The 16,272-nt window shown below is 41.5% G+C and overlaps 1 protein-coding gene across 1 annotated transcript; it reads left to right on the top strand.

The window, feature by feature from the left end:
- Nucleotides 1-5,968: 5,968 nt before the first annotated feature.
- Nucleotides 5,969-14,860, top strand: LOC117509030 (calpain-5-like). The gene is made up of 5 exons (XM_034168845.1): nucleotides 5,969-6,261; nucleotides 7,017-7,139; nucleotides 7,220-7,416; nucleotides 10,103-10,224; nucleotides 14,649-14,860. Exons 1-5 carry the CDS (start codon nucleotides 6,067-6,069, stop codon nucleotides 14,858-14,860), a joined length of 849 nt encoding a protein of 282 aa, XP_034024736.1. The 5' UTR covers nucleotides 5,969-6,066.
- Nucleotides 14,861-16,272: the final 1,412 nt, after the last annotated feature.

Genomic DNA, 16,272 nt, shown 5'->3' with positions numbered 1-16,272 from the left:
ACAGTACGTGCCAAGTGTGTTGATAATGACAAAGTATTTTTATTTTTATTTGTTCTTAATCATTTTCTTTCCAGTTACCAAATGTTTACCTGGTTTTGTGTAATGAGTGGTAATTGTTACTGAAGGCAGTGTTCATTGCCAATAGACTAAATAAGTTTACATATTGTGTACGTATTTTAAATTGTCACAGATCCACCTCGGACCTGAGCACAGTCAGGTCCAAACTTTGTGCAGTCTTACCATGGTCCAGTTGCAAATGTTAAGTTTAAGGACATCACGCTGGTGTTACGTTTGAGCGTAGAATTGCCTTTGGGTTGACCTCGGGTCATGTCCAGTAAACCTGTGTCCCTTATTGTAGAAACAGCAGTGGTCTTACTGTCCACCAGGACTCTGCGATTAGCAACAAGACTTCACCACCAACCTGGGATCTGTCTGTCCTTATTTTGTCTTTGTTCGTTATGCGTGTTAAAATAACTAATGTGGCCCAAGACAGGAGGTTCACTGGTCCAAACCCATTTCTGTCAGACCCCAAAATATCAGAGCTGAATATACAATCCATTCATCCAGTGCTTGACCTACAGGGGATACCTACTCAAAATGTCCTCTAGGAGTCCAGTGGGATTTCTTACAGGACAAATGCCATTTCTTGTTTTAGGTACGTTTTAAAGTCTGTTACCAGTGAAGAGGAAGCAAATACCATATTAAGAATTTACATCATTCTCATCTGGCAACATGAAGAGGAGTTTAATGCAGTCTGTTACCTGCGAAGAGGAGAAAGAACAGATTTATCATTTCATCTTTTTAACTTTTGTCAGTGAGTTGGAGTAGATATATTAAGATTGATTTCCACATTTCCCCTCTGTGTTAATCTGTCCTTTATGTTATTGTGAAAACCTAAATCTGAATCTCATTCAGGACCTAACTAGCCCCTGTAGTGTCAATAAACTAAGTGGGAAACTGAAGGATTGTTCTGTGGATGGGAGACCTGTGCACCACTCACTTTTTATCCTGTCAGTGATTTTTATAATAAATGCCTTAACACACTTTTTCATCTGTCTTTTGTGTCCATTTCCAGCCATCTTTGATCCTTTGATACAGTAACTTGAACTGTTATGTACTTTTGCTTTAAAACTTTGAGGTAATCAGTTCCCTCAAGGCCCTAAATGTGTCCTAATATGTAAAGCAAATCTGTTTCTTGCGTGAGTTTTTCAAAGGCACAAGCTTTACATACCAACCAGGCTTAAAAATGTATTTTTTAAAGTCTTTTTTTTTATTGTATCACACATCATGTGATAAAATGACAATAAAAGACCACAGAGTTACTAGTTAAATCCTGGCACAGATTCAACAAAAAAGAAATGGCAGGAAATATTTTTTCACTAAATGAGGCTGAATAATATCAAACCTCTGTAAACGTCAGTGTGTTTGGCACATTCAAGTGCTTATGTGGTTCCGTGTTAACATTAAATAATTTGACGGGAATTTGCGTTTACGTCATGGCGTCAGTGTAGAGGTGGGATTGTGTTAGTGTTCAGCAGCAAAATTACAAAAATTGTGTAACTCTTCACAAACTGTAACTGACTGGATGCTTACATTATTTTACTTTGCACACAAAAACAAAATTATTTCACAAAACTACCAAGGTTGAAAATTATTAGCCCCCTTTAGGAACTGACCTTTTTGTTGAGCCAAAGCATAATCCTCTGTTGGGCAATGATGAGCTTCAATTCTGTAATACTCAAAGCTTGTAAAATCAGTTTAAAACTCAGTGCTATTCATGCTTTCATCAGCTCAAGACTTGACTCCTGTAATGCACTTAACGCTGCAGCCGCCTCTTAATGAATACCCCCAGACATGAGCACTGTCTTCTACTTGCTGCGCTGGCTGCCGTCCACTGTAGAATTGATTTTAAAATCTTAATGTCTGTTTATAAAGCTCTTAATGGTCTTGCACCACCACTATATTTGAGTGAGTTATTGGTGCTACGTGACCAAGGCAGGCAGGGTCCTGAGGTCATCCACTCCGTTTTTGAGAAAACTCTGCTCCACACAGATTTACCACAGAGTACCATGGTGTTTGTGTTTCTTTGTAATTCATGTAAATAAAGTCCAAAACATATTCAGTGTCTTGGAAATGTTCATGTATCCATCCCAAGCTCAAGGGAGCTGTTAATCTTCCTGGTTCTTATTGTAGATACTGCCCCTTACAAAGAATAAAATCAATATATTCCTCAGTTTGAATTTATTGAAAGTCACGCTGAGAACCAGGCCCGGGTCCCCAGAGACTCAGCCCACACGGGACTCCATCTTCTGAGACCCCGAACATGGCCGACAAGTGGGTTGTCACACAATGCAATGTAGGCGGTACAGTGGGTGGGATTTAGTCACACAAACCTAATCTTACTGGCTCCCCACAGACAGAGGGAAGCCCCCATTTATCTGAAACTTACGCATGCATGATGGAAGTGAAACTTAACTCTTCTGTTGAGACTTTGAACCAGGTTCCAGGCACTTCTAAACAGATAAAAGCAAATACTTGATAACTAACATAAAATAATAAAATAAGAAATTAGCAGCGGCGGCACCAAGGGGGGGGCATAAGCCCACCCAATAATTCTGCCAATAATGTGAATAGCGACTGACATATTTGTGGATCTTAACTGCAGTTTTGCGCTGAGAATGTCTCAATATTGCATAACTGAGCAAAGTGATGAATGTGTGTGTTCGGTGATCCACCAATGCTGAATCACCCTTCACAAACAGAAGTTTCAGTTTTGCAAATAAACTTTTATTTGGAAAAACCCACACACAAGTTACAAATCAGAAATTTGTGTTTGTGGATCACAAAGCACGTGTACAAATCAAAGGATATTTGTAAATCACCCTCTGTGCATTTGCAAGTATTAATGAGACAAATTTAACTCTATACTCCAAAAATTTAGGTTTCCTAAATATTTATTACGGCCACTCTTCAAACTTCACTTATCTTTATTTATACTTATGTGCAAGTTTACTGAACTTGCAGTCATTCTAAGTGATGTGTGTGTGCAGTGATACCACATTTTAAAGGAGCACGGGCGACTAAAACATATACCTTGGTATTTATAAAGCAATTTACTATATATTGTTCATTTCAACGACATTTTGTGGAGCCCCTCCAACTTTTACCCCAGCTCCCCCTCAGCCCCCCCAACAAAAATTTCCTGGCACCGCCACTGGGAATTAACACTGATATTTAACAGGGCACACGCCTTTTCTCACCACTGTTTTATTATCAAAATATCAATTGGGCTAGTGACCCCCAAGATCTGTCAATCAGTTCATCAGTTACACTCCATTACAGGAACTGAATGTCAAGTGCGGAAACACACACACACATACACACACAGCGGCTAAAAACAATACTTCACCCTCCGGAGGGGCAGTGAAGTATTAACTGGACATTTCTGTAAACCTCTGCTTTTTTCTCTCAGGTGCTCACTTCAAACAGAATAAAGAAATGTGGAACAAGTGTCTGCACTTTTCAAGACTGCATTTTTTGGAGCTGTGGCTCCCTCTAGTGGCAACAACTAAACTGACTTCTGGAGCAAAACAATGAAGAGGGAGAGAGGCAAGTGCAACAGATAACTGAAACAAGCCTGCAAATGGTGATAGAAGTACCAAATTCGGCACAAATACTCCTTAGACATTAGTGTTTTGGGAAAAAAAACAAAAAACCCAAAACAACTGGTCACTTGAATGTTCAATAGGCAGCCAGGTAGGGTCAACTGAAGAATTACACTGGGGTCAAAAATTACAAGATGCTACAATCATATTGAAAATTATATCACATTATTTGTCTGATCATAAAGATTACAAAAAGGTATAGTTTGGATTATCTGTGACAGAACGTTTTGGAGTTATGGGGTAAAAACAGCAAGAATGGTGACAAAGGTCAATTTCAGTTTGTACAGGGGTAAAAAGTTAAAGTTTCTCCAATTTTGGTAAAAAGTGGTGCAAATTATTGGTTGAGCTAATAGGTTTAATAAATAGAATAATTTTGACTGTGTTGAGTGTTTGGTCTCTATAGTAATGATTAAACAAGGTCGACGTCCATTGGTGTTTGGTTCCTGTTCCAGGCAGTTATGTTGAGTATATTGTTCATGTGTCCCCATGTCTTTTTATTTCTGTGCTCACCTGTCTTGTCTTCTGGTTTGTGAATGTTTGGCATCTCTGGTGTTTTCTCTCTCTCTCTCTCTCTCCCCTGCGTGGAGGCTGGCTTCTCTGTATGCTTGTTGTCTGTGTCACCTGTCATGTCTCTGTCTAAAGTTAGTGCTGTGTGCTGTCAGAGTGTTCCATGATGCATACCACAAAATGGCCGACGCACATCCAAAATGTCCTTGTATTTGGTGATCTTAACCTAACTGCTTTTTATAGCTGTCTAATTTATAAAACCAAAGTATTCGCATCAATTTGGACAGCATGATGGAACACTCTTGATTTGTTGCTTTAGCACACTGACATAGATAATAATACACCATTAAATTTTTACATACCGACTTGAACTCAACGTGAGCTTGACACTCGCTTATACCCGCCTACTTCACTTAGCAGCCAATCACATAACCACTGATTCGTGACAGATTAAGGACCACCCACATGGGGGCCGGCCTTGACTCAGGGTTACAAGTTAGCGCAGAACAAGAATCGGGGCTCTTTGTTCAAACGTTGCATGTGGTTTGTTCGAAGACCCTGCTAGATGACTCTCTGTTATTAGTGAAGGCACCTTATACAATATCTAAAGTCCATTTCCTGTCCAATTCTTTTTGAGATCACTCACCAAATAAAAGAACCCTAATGGGCCTTTCACACTGAACACGTCAGGCCGATGCGTCAACGCTTTCCAATCCATCGGATGCGTTTCCAACACGTCGTGACGTCAGACGCTTTGCTTCAGAAGCGGCAAGGGGGCGGAGATTGCTACGTCATACGTTGGCTGTTTCCACAACCTGAAAAAAGTTCAGCGATCGCCATCTTGTATTTGCGCTGCCTGAACCACAAAAAAGCTTTTAAAAACAGCAGTAGAACGATTCTCCCATCACCCTGCTGGGAGAAGTTTTTTTTTCAGCTAGTTTTCAGAGTGACGCCGACCGAGGGAGGACTGACGACTTGGTGGGATATCGATTGAACCGCAACAGTGGGCCGACCCGCATGGAGAAGCCGGCCTTCAGGCATCATCACTGGGCAGACCGAGCAAAACGGAGCAAAGTGTGATTACTCACGATTTTAATAAATGAACGCGTTATAGGTGCTATAATTAATTAATGTAAATTAACGTGTTGGTTTTTTTTTCAGTCATAATAACAAAATAAAATAAATGATAATAACAAATGGTTTGTGTGACGGTAACGCACTCACCAGCGATAAATCCAAGTCGACAAATCCACTAACTGCAAGCTCGTAAACGTCGGACTCCAAGCTTGTCAGTTGTTTTGAACGCAACATTGATGGACACCACAACCCACACTTTTCACAGTTGCATATCGTCACCTTCCTAAAATAATGGCCTAAGTCATGTTTTGGAAAATATGACTTAGGCCATTATTTTAGGAAGGTGACGATATGATGTAAACATGTAATGTGCTGTGCACATCCAGAACCCATAAAGATTACACTGAAAGCTCTGTTTTGTGAAAAATATTTATTTTACATCAGAGTGTGGAAGACGTGGTGGAGCGATTTTCAGTCTGACCGAAACTGCACCAGAATGGGTGGACCTGACTGGACGGTGACATTCAGAGGCAGGTCACACAGTTTGGAAGACTGATAACCACTGCAACTGGGGTAGATAGACAGAAAAAAAATCCCTTCTTTTCCCGTTTGGCAGTGCGTCGCCCAAATCGGCCCGATGAACAAGCTGCCCCTCGTTGAAGACAATAATATAAAAATAGAAAACAGCATCTCAAAATGTTTTTTCTTGGATAAAATAGGTTGTGATTATTTTCTGAGGCTTTACTCATCAGTTAATCACTTCAGATTTAAGTATGTGATTACAAATTATTTTGGTCTTTATTTCTGGCTCTCCAGGATGAACTTTGATGACTTCATCGCCAACTTCACAGACCTCATCCTGTGTCGCCTTATCAACACATCCTACCTGAGTTTGCATAAGACCTGGGAGGAATCTGTGATGCTGGGGTCCTGGCGTCGTCATGACGACCCGCTTCTCAATCATACAGGGGGCTGCACCAACAACAAGCACTCTTTCCTCCAGAACCCACAGGTGTGTGTGTGTGTGTGTGTGCATGAGACCTGAGAGGTGCTGGAACTGTGATACAAAATGTCTTATGCTAATAAACTTGACTAAATTTGGCATGCAAATATTGTAGTAATAAGTCAAGTGAATGTGAATACACAGCGCTGAAGGCTCTCCACTATGTCCTGTGCACAGTTTTGATCACCCTGATGAGAGTGACGGCACTGACATGAATTTGTCACAAATACTTTTGAAAGGTGGTTTGTTAGTCCTTAGAACAAACGTTCACAGGAATTATGCCATAGAGATTCGTGCACAATGCGCTATATGCTATGTGCGTTGCACCATCACATGATTTTTCTGAAAAACCCTTAAATTAACTTTTCTGAAAATTGGGAACAAAAATTAAAATAAAAAGTTTGTGTACAGAAATGTATACAGAATTGACTGGTTTTACAGGTTCTTTCAAGTTAAAGTGTCTTTTTTGCCTCATTTCTGAATAAGAATTATGTAATTGAACTAAAGTGTTTAGCAAAAACACTATAAAACACTCAGCTGTCCATATGAGAACGCTCGAAGGACGAGTTGAGATCAGTCGTTGCACCTCTGTGGAGTTACACACTTTACTTCCCCACTTTATTTTTCTGCTTGTGGGAAAGAAAAATGTTCTCACCCAAAATGTGTTCTGTTACATCAGTAAGCCTCAACAGTCCAAACTATCTAAGACTTTTAGGCTGAACGTATTTACTGTGTGTGAGAGTGGCTGTCGTTTGTGTTTGCAGTATGTGATTGACGTGAAGAAGCCAGAGGACGAAGTGCTGATCTGTCTGCAGCAGAAGGACCGCCGAGCCACACTGAGAGGGGGCCGTGGAGAAAACCTGGCCATCGGCTTTGACATACACAGAGTGAGTCACTTTGAAAATGGAAAGGCTTTGTGCACGAGCGTGACAACGGAGTGCCGTTAACTCTACATGTCTGTGTTCAGGTGGAGTTAAACAGGATCTATCGTATGCACATCACCCAGCAGAAGGTCGGCGGCAGCACCTACATCAACTCCAGGTCTGTGTTCGTACGCATCGACCTGAAAGAGGGGCGCTACGTCATCATACCCACGACCTTTGACCCTGGCCTGGAGGGGGATTTTCTGCTCCGCATCTTCACTGATGTGCCGTCTGACTGCAAGTATGGAGGGAAAGTTGACATCAGATTTCTTGGGTTTATGTGCGAGTCTTTTTGCTTTTTGTCAGAAGCTGTTCATTTAAATACAGCTGGCCTAGAGAGGTGGGCCGGTGACCAGAGAGTCCTCTGTTCAATTCCTAGATCAAAAAGTAAAAGTCACTGAGGTGACATTAATCCTCAGTGTTCACCTTGTATGGCAGCACACTGTCAATTTAATTTATTTTCATTTATATAGCGCCAAATCACAACAAAGCTGCCTCAAGGCGCTTCACACAAGTAAGGTCTAACCTTACCAACCCCTAGAGCAAGCACACAGGTGACAGTGGTAAGGAAAAGCTCCATCTGTCAATGTGAGGCATCATTATAAAGCACTGTGAACATCAGCATCAGATGGGAAAGTGCTACATGAATTAGAGCTGTGTATTGGAAAGGATCATTTCAACCATATTGTAATACAGTTGAAGGTTCCCAATTCAAGAACATCCCTGCCCATTCTCCATGTAATCTGGATTTACATCAGGAAGGGCATCCGGTGTAAAACTTGTGCCAAATTAACCTGCAGATCCACCTCAGATCTGCTGTGGCAACCCTGAGTGAAACAAGGGTGCAGCCGAAAGGGCTTTACTATTCAATAGGACGTGTGTTTTGGGGGTGGAGCTGACAGCGAGCGAGTCAGATTAAAATAATAATAATAATAACAACAATACAATGCGGGCCGTCGCCCCACAATGACTGCTGACTAGCGCACGAAGGAGGAATTGCATGCCAATCATGAAAAATCGGAGCCGCCTCTAACACCTCGTACACCTGTCGCTACAGCTATTCTTGCACACCAGCGGCTGAAAGACAGTGTGCCCTGTGAGTGCCCCTTTGATCCCTCTCGCGGCAGGTGTTGGACAAATTCCAGGTGACACACACAAACATCCAACACAGCTCACTGGACACTTTAAAAATGTGTGGCCATTCGTGCTGTCAGCATGAAAATAGTGAGCACGCGATCACTTTCGAGCTGCACAGCGAGCCGCCTTTCAGCTGATCACTGACAGCTGGAAATGACAGCTCAGTGCACATGACATGTCACATTAAAAACACAGAGACCACAGCCAGTGCACCGAAGGACTACAAGCCAACAGTGCGGCAAATACACCACTTTCAGTCACGTATCACCAAAAATACGCCATAACAAATGCCATTTTGTCAGTTATTAAGGTGAAAATTAAAGACTTCCTCTTTGTCTATATCATCTAATTTCTTTTTTTAAAATACGTTTATCTCCTTGTTGATTTTAGGCATTTTACACTCCTGTTATAGCACAGTGATGGTAACGCAGTGGTAAAGTTTTGTCTGTTAATCAGAGCTTTTGTAAATTGCAGGTTCGAATCCTGCGGGTGGCATGTATTTTTTATTTTTACTTTCTCCACAGCAGTGTGCAATGTAGTTCCACACATTCCAGCTGGCTTTTATTTTTATTTTTCTCCACATTAGCTGCGCGATGTGGTGCAACACGTTCTAGCTGCTCGCAGTGTGTTCGGGCACATGCACAAGAGTGCACAAAACTGCCGCCGGTGTGTCATGCACACCTGCGCGACCGTGCATCCCTCACGACAGTAGGTGGAATGTTTCGTGGTTCCCCATTTCATGTTTGGTTTGCGGATTTTCTTCTGGTTTCTGCATCTTTCATGTTATGTGTGAAGGGGTCCAATATACATTGAATGGAGTTTTCAATGTCAAATTTAAATCTGTAACCTGGATCAAACTTTGTCGATTAAAGGATACCATCCTTCATAATGCTTTGAAATATGAAAGCAAGTTGATCTTATTTGACAGTTATGAATTTTTAAAAATTAATTCAATGTTAAAGATATGGATTTTTCCAATTTTCCAAGATGTTTTTCTGACTTTGCCCTTTAACTTATGACCTTGAAAATTGAATCAGTTCTTGCCTATCAGCATATGAATCTTCAGTAAAAAAAAATTTCATAACAATATATTTAAAAAAACAATTGTGGGCTCCAGGCTGTTCACAGGCAAACATTACCTCTGTCAACTTCATTGGTGGAAGTAATAATGACAGTCAGCACGGACTATGTCACATTAACATGCAGGTTCTTGAGAACAAAAAAAAAAAAAAGAAAAAAGAAGTGCTCGAGGAGTGGCTCACCTCCATATGGGATTATTTTGCAAGTAGTTATTGTTTAATATTATGATAACCAAGAGCACTTTGGTTACCAATATGAAGTAGTAAAATGCTTTGTTTGGCAATGATAGTCACTTTTTAACATAAAGACTTTAAAATTCCAAAAAGTGTGCAAGATGACAAATAAACGTCTTAGACAACATATTGGATATTATATGATGTAGTTTGGACAAAAGAAAATGTAAAGTGGACATGGGGGACAATTGAACAGTGGATTCATGCAGGAAGCCCTGACTTCGTGGTGTGTACCATTAGGACTTTTAAATTCCAAAAATAAGTAAGATGGATAAATAAATGTGTGATGATCAACAGATGAACAGATGAACCAGATTGCTGACCCACAGAATTAGACACACTACAATAAATATATACAATCACATAGTCTGGTTGAAGAGAGAAATGACACCTTCGTCTGCTCTTTTTCCCATAATCCCTGCCTGCAGTGTGTCAGACCAGTGTGTGTGTGTGTCATGTGTTTGTTTCTCCGTGTAGGGAGTTGACTCTGGATGAGCCTCCTCACACCTGCTGGTCGGGTCTGTGTGGTTATCCTTCTCTGGTCACTCAAGTCCACGTACTGCAGGCTGACGGGCTTGCAGGGCAGGATTCAGGTGGAGGTATGACCGTGTGTGTTCTTCCGTGGGAGTGATCGTCACTCACACAAGGACACTTTAGCAAGAATATGAAACAACAGCAGCAAAGTCTGACTGCTGCTCCAAAGCATTTTAATCACCTCCGTTGTTATGAAATGACAAGAAAACACACACTCTCAGATGTCACCCAACAGATAAGAGATCTTATATATTTGTACAGCATATGTTATGGCCAGTTCATCAAAAATGCTGTAGCCAGTTAATACAGTTTAGCTACCTAAACTCTGTAAGGGAGTTAGAGTATCTTGTCAATAGTTTTACATCCTCATTGAAGACAACTTTGGATGCTGTAGCTCCTCTGAAAAAGAGAGCTTTAAATCAGAAGTGTCTGACTCCGTGGTATAACTCACAAACTCGTAGCTTAAAGCAGATAACCCGTAAGTTGGAGAGGAAATGGCGTCTCACTAATTTAGAAGATCTTCACTTAGCCTGGAAAAAGAGTTTGTTGCTCTATAAGAAAGCCCTTTGTGAAGCTAGGACATCTTTCTACTCATCACTAATTGAAGAAAATAAGAACAACCCCAGGTTTCTTTTCAGCACTGTAGCCAGGCTGACAAAGAGTCAGAGCTCTATTGAGCTGAGTATTCCATTAACTTTAACTAGTAATGACTTCATGACTTTCTTTGCTAACAAAATTTTGACTATTAGAGAAAAAATTACTCATAACCATCCCAAAGATGTATCGTTATCTTTGGCTGCTTTCAGTGATGCCGGTATTTGGTTAGACTCTTTCTCTCCGATTGTTCTGTCTGAGTTATTTTCATTAGTTACTTCATCCAAACCATCAACATGCTTATTAGACCCCATTCCTGCCAGGCTGCTCAAGGAAGTCCTACCATTATTTAATGCTTCAATCTTAAATATGATCAATCTATCTTTGTTAGTTGGTTATGTACCACAGGCCTTTAAGGTGGCAGTAATTAAACCATTACTTAAAAAGCCATCACTTGACCCAGCTATCTTAGCTAATTATAGGCCAATCTCCAACCTTCCTTTTCTCTCAAAGATTCTTGAGAGGGTAGTTGTAAAACAGCTAACTGATCACCTGCAGAGGAATGGTCTATTTGAAGAGTTTCAGTCAGGTTTTAGAATTCATCATAGTACAGAAACAGCATTAGTGAAGGTTACAAATGATCTTCTTATGGCTTCGGACAGTGGACTTATCTCTGTGCTTGTTCTGTTGGACCTCAGTGCTGCTTTTGATACTGTTGACCATAAAATTTTATTACAGAGATTAGAGCATGTCATAGGTATTAAAGGCATTGCGCTGCGGTGGTTTGAATCATATTTGTCTAACAGATTACAGTTTGTTCATGTAAATGGGGAATCTTCTTCACAGACTAAAGTTAATTATGGAGTTCCACAAGGTTCTGTGCTAGGACCAATTTTATTCACTTTATACATGCTTCCCTTGGGCAGTATTATTAGACGGTATTGCTTAAATTTTCATTGTTACGCAGATGATACCCAGCTTTATCTATCCATGAAGCCAGAGGATACGCACCAATTAGCTAAACTGCAGGATTGTCTTACAGACATAAAGACATGGATGACCTCTAATTTCCTGCTTTTAAACTCAGATAAAACTGAAGTTATTGTACTTGGCCCCACAAATCTTAGAAGCATGGTGTCTAACCAGATCGTTACTCTGGATGGCATTTCCCTGATCTCTAGTAATACTGTGAGAAATCTTGGAGTTATTTTTGATCAGGATATGTCATTCAAAGCGCATATTAAACAAATATGTAGGACTGCCTTTTTGCATTTACGCAATATCTCTAAAATCAGAAAGGTCTTGTCTCAGAGTGATGCTGAAAAACTAATTCATGCATTTGTTTCCTCTAGGCTGGACTATTGTAATTCATTATTATCAGGTTGTCCTAAAAGTTCCCTAAAAAGCCTTCAGTTGGTTCAGAATGCTGCAGCTAGAGTACTGACGGGGACTAGCAGGAGAGAGCATATCTCACCCGTGTTGGCCTCCCTTCATTGGCTTCCTGTTAATGCTAGAATAGAATTTAAAATTCTTCTTCTTACTTATAAGGTTTTGAATATGTTGGGAAAGTGTAGGAACACGGACCCACAACAGGGGGCGCAAATGAACGGACAATGGAGTAAGTCAAAATAACAACGCTTTACTGTTGTGAATGTGCACAACGAATACAACCAATTACAGAAATGGACAAAAGTCAATACACAAAGGTGTCGTGTGGGCAGGCTCGAAGATAGGAGACGCCTCTCCAAGGTAAGACCGGAACCACACGGCTTCCTCCGCCACAGGACCCCGGGAATACTGGAGCCGCCAAGTCCCGAACTCCCAGGTGGCCACTGCCTCCGCGTGTCGGACCTGGTACTGCTGGCGAGGGAAAAAGAACAGTTAGATGGGGGCGCGTTTGCACCCAGAACTCCGAACGGCAGGAAAGGTACCTCCACCTCTCGTTGGAACAGTAAACCAATAACTAGCTCAGTCAAAACTGTGTACTCAGTAGGCTTTGATATGTTACCTCTCTGGTAGAAACGATATCTCGGCAATGAGGTGGAGATGCCGTCCTGCTGATATACCCCACTGATGATTGCCGTCAGCTGTCTCAGGTGATGGGTGACAGCTGTCACCGAGGCTGCTCCCGTGAGGCGGCGGCGCCCTCTGGTGCCTGGAGCCCGCACTCCAGGCAGGGCGCCCTCTGGTGATGGTGGGCCAGCAGTACCTCCTCTTCAGCGGCCCACACAACAGAATAATCAGGTCCCATCTTATCTTAGGGACCTCGTAGTACCATATTACCCCATTAGAGCGCTTCGCTCTCAGACTGCGGGCTTACTTGTAGTTCCTAGGGTTTGTAAGAGTAGAATGGGAGGCAGAGCCTTCAGCTTTCAGGCTCCTCTCCTGTGGAACCAGCTCCCAATTCAGATCAGGGAGACAGATACCCTCTCTACTTTTAAGATTAGGCTTAAAACTTTCCTTTTCGCTAAGGCTTATAGTTAGGGCTGGATCGGGTGACCCTGGACCATCCCTTGGTTATGTTGCTTTAGACGTAGACTGTGTTTCATAATTATTGTATGGCCTTGCCTTGCAATGTGGAGCGCCTTGGGGCAACTGTTTGTTGTGATTTGGCGCTATACAAGAAAAAAGTTGATTGATTGATTGAGATGTGACTTGCTCGCATATCTATCTATCCCTTCAAGAAACAGGACACACTACACTTCATTTGAACACACAAAACAAAGGGAAAGGGTGCAGGGAGAGGATTAGGATTATACCTAAGTGTCTTGTCCAAGGACTGAGATTGATCAGAATTTGAAAGCACGTCCACATAATTTTAAGGCCAGAGTCTTATACACTGAGCTACCTGCTCTATGGTGATTATGTGGATGATAATAAACATGGAGATACATTTATTTAGCACAGATTACTTTTGTTTGCTCAGAGAGAAAAGTCCCTGTGAGCCATCAGCTCACTTTTTCCTCTGTGCTGCCAAAATTATTTCAGTATTTATGTACCTGAATTAATCAGAGTAGGAATGATTTGAATGTTGTTCCCAGATAACAGCATTTATTAAGGGTGAGCAATACACCTGTGTCATAGTCCCCACTGGTGTGACAATGCACCACAATATGGATTGTGCAATACCATCAGCACCATGATGTAATGGTGAGTCAAAAAACCTGTTACATGTGCACATTACTGGTGTACATGTGAGGGAAGTGCTTTTCTTGCAAGTGCTGCACGGCATTTATTTTTAGCATGCACGCACACCTGCACACCAGCCACATGCACGTTGACATAACTCATAATTTTCACAATTAAACATAGCAATCATGGAATTGTTTAAACTTAACCAGCGGCGTTTTTGCACTGCTAACCGGCTTAAGTCTTAAACGTTCCACAGCTACGGACCTCTTAAACATATACAACTCTAAAAATCTACCCAAACTCCAGAGCTACATCCATCCTAGATAAAATACACCCCTCCAATCAAGGTCCCACCTCCCCCACCCGTCAGCTTCTCCTGTTCTGGGTTTCAACAGCAGAAACATCTTGAACCTGCACATGGCTGTCATGGAAGTCAGGTGTATCTATAACATTGGCTACATCTGTCCACATTCAAGTGTGTGCGTGTGTATGTGCGCATAATAATTTCTAACTATGGAATGCACGTTATGACACAGCAGTGGTCACACCACAGAAGTTTTCAACATCCTCACACTGCTGTATTTCAGTCTCATCTCACCAACACTCACGTTCATAACACAGTTGCACCGCGTGCGTTTCGGTGTGATCCGGCCGTAATGAGCCTCTGTATTGCATCATCACATCATGCCTGGTCAGTGTTGCACGTTGCACATCCATAAACACATTCAGCTGTTCTCAGATGGTTGTGTGTTTGTGTTTCCAGTGTCAGACCCCTACGTGATCATTCGCTGTGAAGGGAAGAAGGTTCGCTCTCCTGTCCACAACAACACGTGCAGCCCTGTATTTGATACCAAGGGTCTGTTCTACAGGAACAATGCTAACCAGCCAATCAGCATAGAGGTTTGTGTTTCGGTGTTTTCTCCAGGAATGCTGCTGCTGTTGTTGTTGATGCTCTGCTTCTACAAAAAAGGGTGAAATGGTCCCAGTGTGTTCTGTGGAATATCAAGACCTTCTGTGTTAATCAGCATTATCATGTATTTTTATTTTGTACCATCTTAAATTGTATGGTTTTTAAGGTGTTTGTGTCTTGAGAAGCGCACACAAATCAAAACAACTTTATTATTGTTATTTGTAGTAGTTGTATTAGTATTTTGAGTAGTTTTAATAGTAGTCATGTTTTTGTCAGACTGAGGAGTCGGCAGTATGTGAGACTCCGAACTGCAGCCTTATGCTGTTTGCAGATGTCTTCAGAAAGAATATTTAAATTTTTACTTCAAACTGTCCACAGCAGGTCAGGTGTGGGAGCATGCGCTGGTGCAGTGCATCTCCACATCCACACACCATGGAACCCACATGGGTCTGGAACACCTAGACAGATAGGAAGTCCACCACTACTTCTCAAAAGTAACTATGCACCCCAGGTGGGTGAAATGTGTGCTTTTTGTTGGCCTTTTCCAGCCACTGGGGTCCTCACCTCTGAGGCACCTGTCTGTTGGATCAGCTGATTACAAACCTCATGGTTTAGATTGGATCATGATTTGCAAGTCATGGATTGGATAATTTTTGGTTCAGCCAAAAAAAAAAAACACAAAAAAAACAAACAAAAAACGACAAATAAAACTTTGCTTTCAAGTGGCACAACACTTAGTAAAAGTAGGAAAAAGTGAATGTGAATTACAGTTCCTCATTTAGCATACAGGAGCAGCTTGTCAAGTGTGTAGACGGGGCCATCCTTTCACCGTAGGTGAGAATGTAGTATTTTTTTTAATCAGACACAGTATAAGTTAATTTGGAAGTGTGAGTTGCGGATTTACTGTATAGTCTGGAAAACACAGTAATCTATGTTTCATATAGATGGCTAGTTAGAAGCTTTATTGTCATTGCAGGCACAGCATTCAACAAAATTAGGAGGAAGAATCAGGTTTTGTATTTGCCACATCCTCCGTGGATTGCTGTCTGTGGTTCTCAGTTTTTCTCTTATAGGCTTCCTTAGGCTTATTGATGCTTCTCCTCAGGTCTGCTCTGTGTGTACTGGACACATGTATAGTCATATGTGTGCCAAACTGTGGTGTATGAATCCTTAAGGATCATGGATCAGTGATGGTCTGTTGCACCATGTGGCCAAAATATCGTAGCTGACACTCCCTCACAATGCAAGTGATCTGAGTCTCTGTAAGTAGTAACTGTTTGTTTGACATGAAGTCATTCCAGCAGTACCCAAGATCCTCCTAAAAGGCCAGGTACCAAAGAGATCTTGTCATCGTCTTTGGTCACTGGATAGTAGGGCTGCAACAACGAATCGATAAAAAAAAAAAAAAAATCAATAAAATTCGATGACAACAGTCGTTGGCAACACATTGCGTCATCCATGCGTTGTGTCGAGCGAT

This window comes from Thalassophryne amazonica, chromosome 4 (assembly GCF_902500255.1).
Source record: "Thalassophryne amazonica chromosome 4, fThaAma1.1, whole genome shotgun sequence".
Lineage (NCBI taxonomy): Eukaryota > Metazoa > Chordata > Actinopteri > Batrachoidiformes > Batrachoididae > Thalassophryne > Thalassophryne amazonica.
This window is presented reverse-complemented; position numbering and strand designations above follow the sequence as displayed.

What these genes read in the sequence shown, in the direction of transcription:
- LOC117509030 (XM_034168845.1), top strand. Translation starts at nt 6,067, where the DNA reads ATGAACTTTGATGACTTCATCGCCAACTTCACAGACCTCATCCTGTGT. An exon ending in CTTTCCTCCAGAACCCACAG is followed by an intron (nt 6,262 to 7,016) that starts GTGTGTGTGTGT and finishes TTGTGTTTGCAG; the next exon opens with TATGTGATTGACGTGAAGAA. An exon ending in AGGGCAGGATTCAGGTGGAG is followed by an intron (nt 10,225 to 14,648) that starts GTATGACCGTGT and finishes TTGTGTTTCCAG; the next exon opens with TGTCAGACCCCTACGTGATC.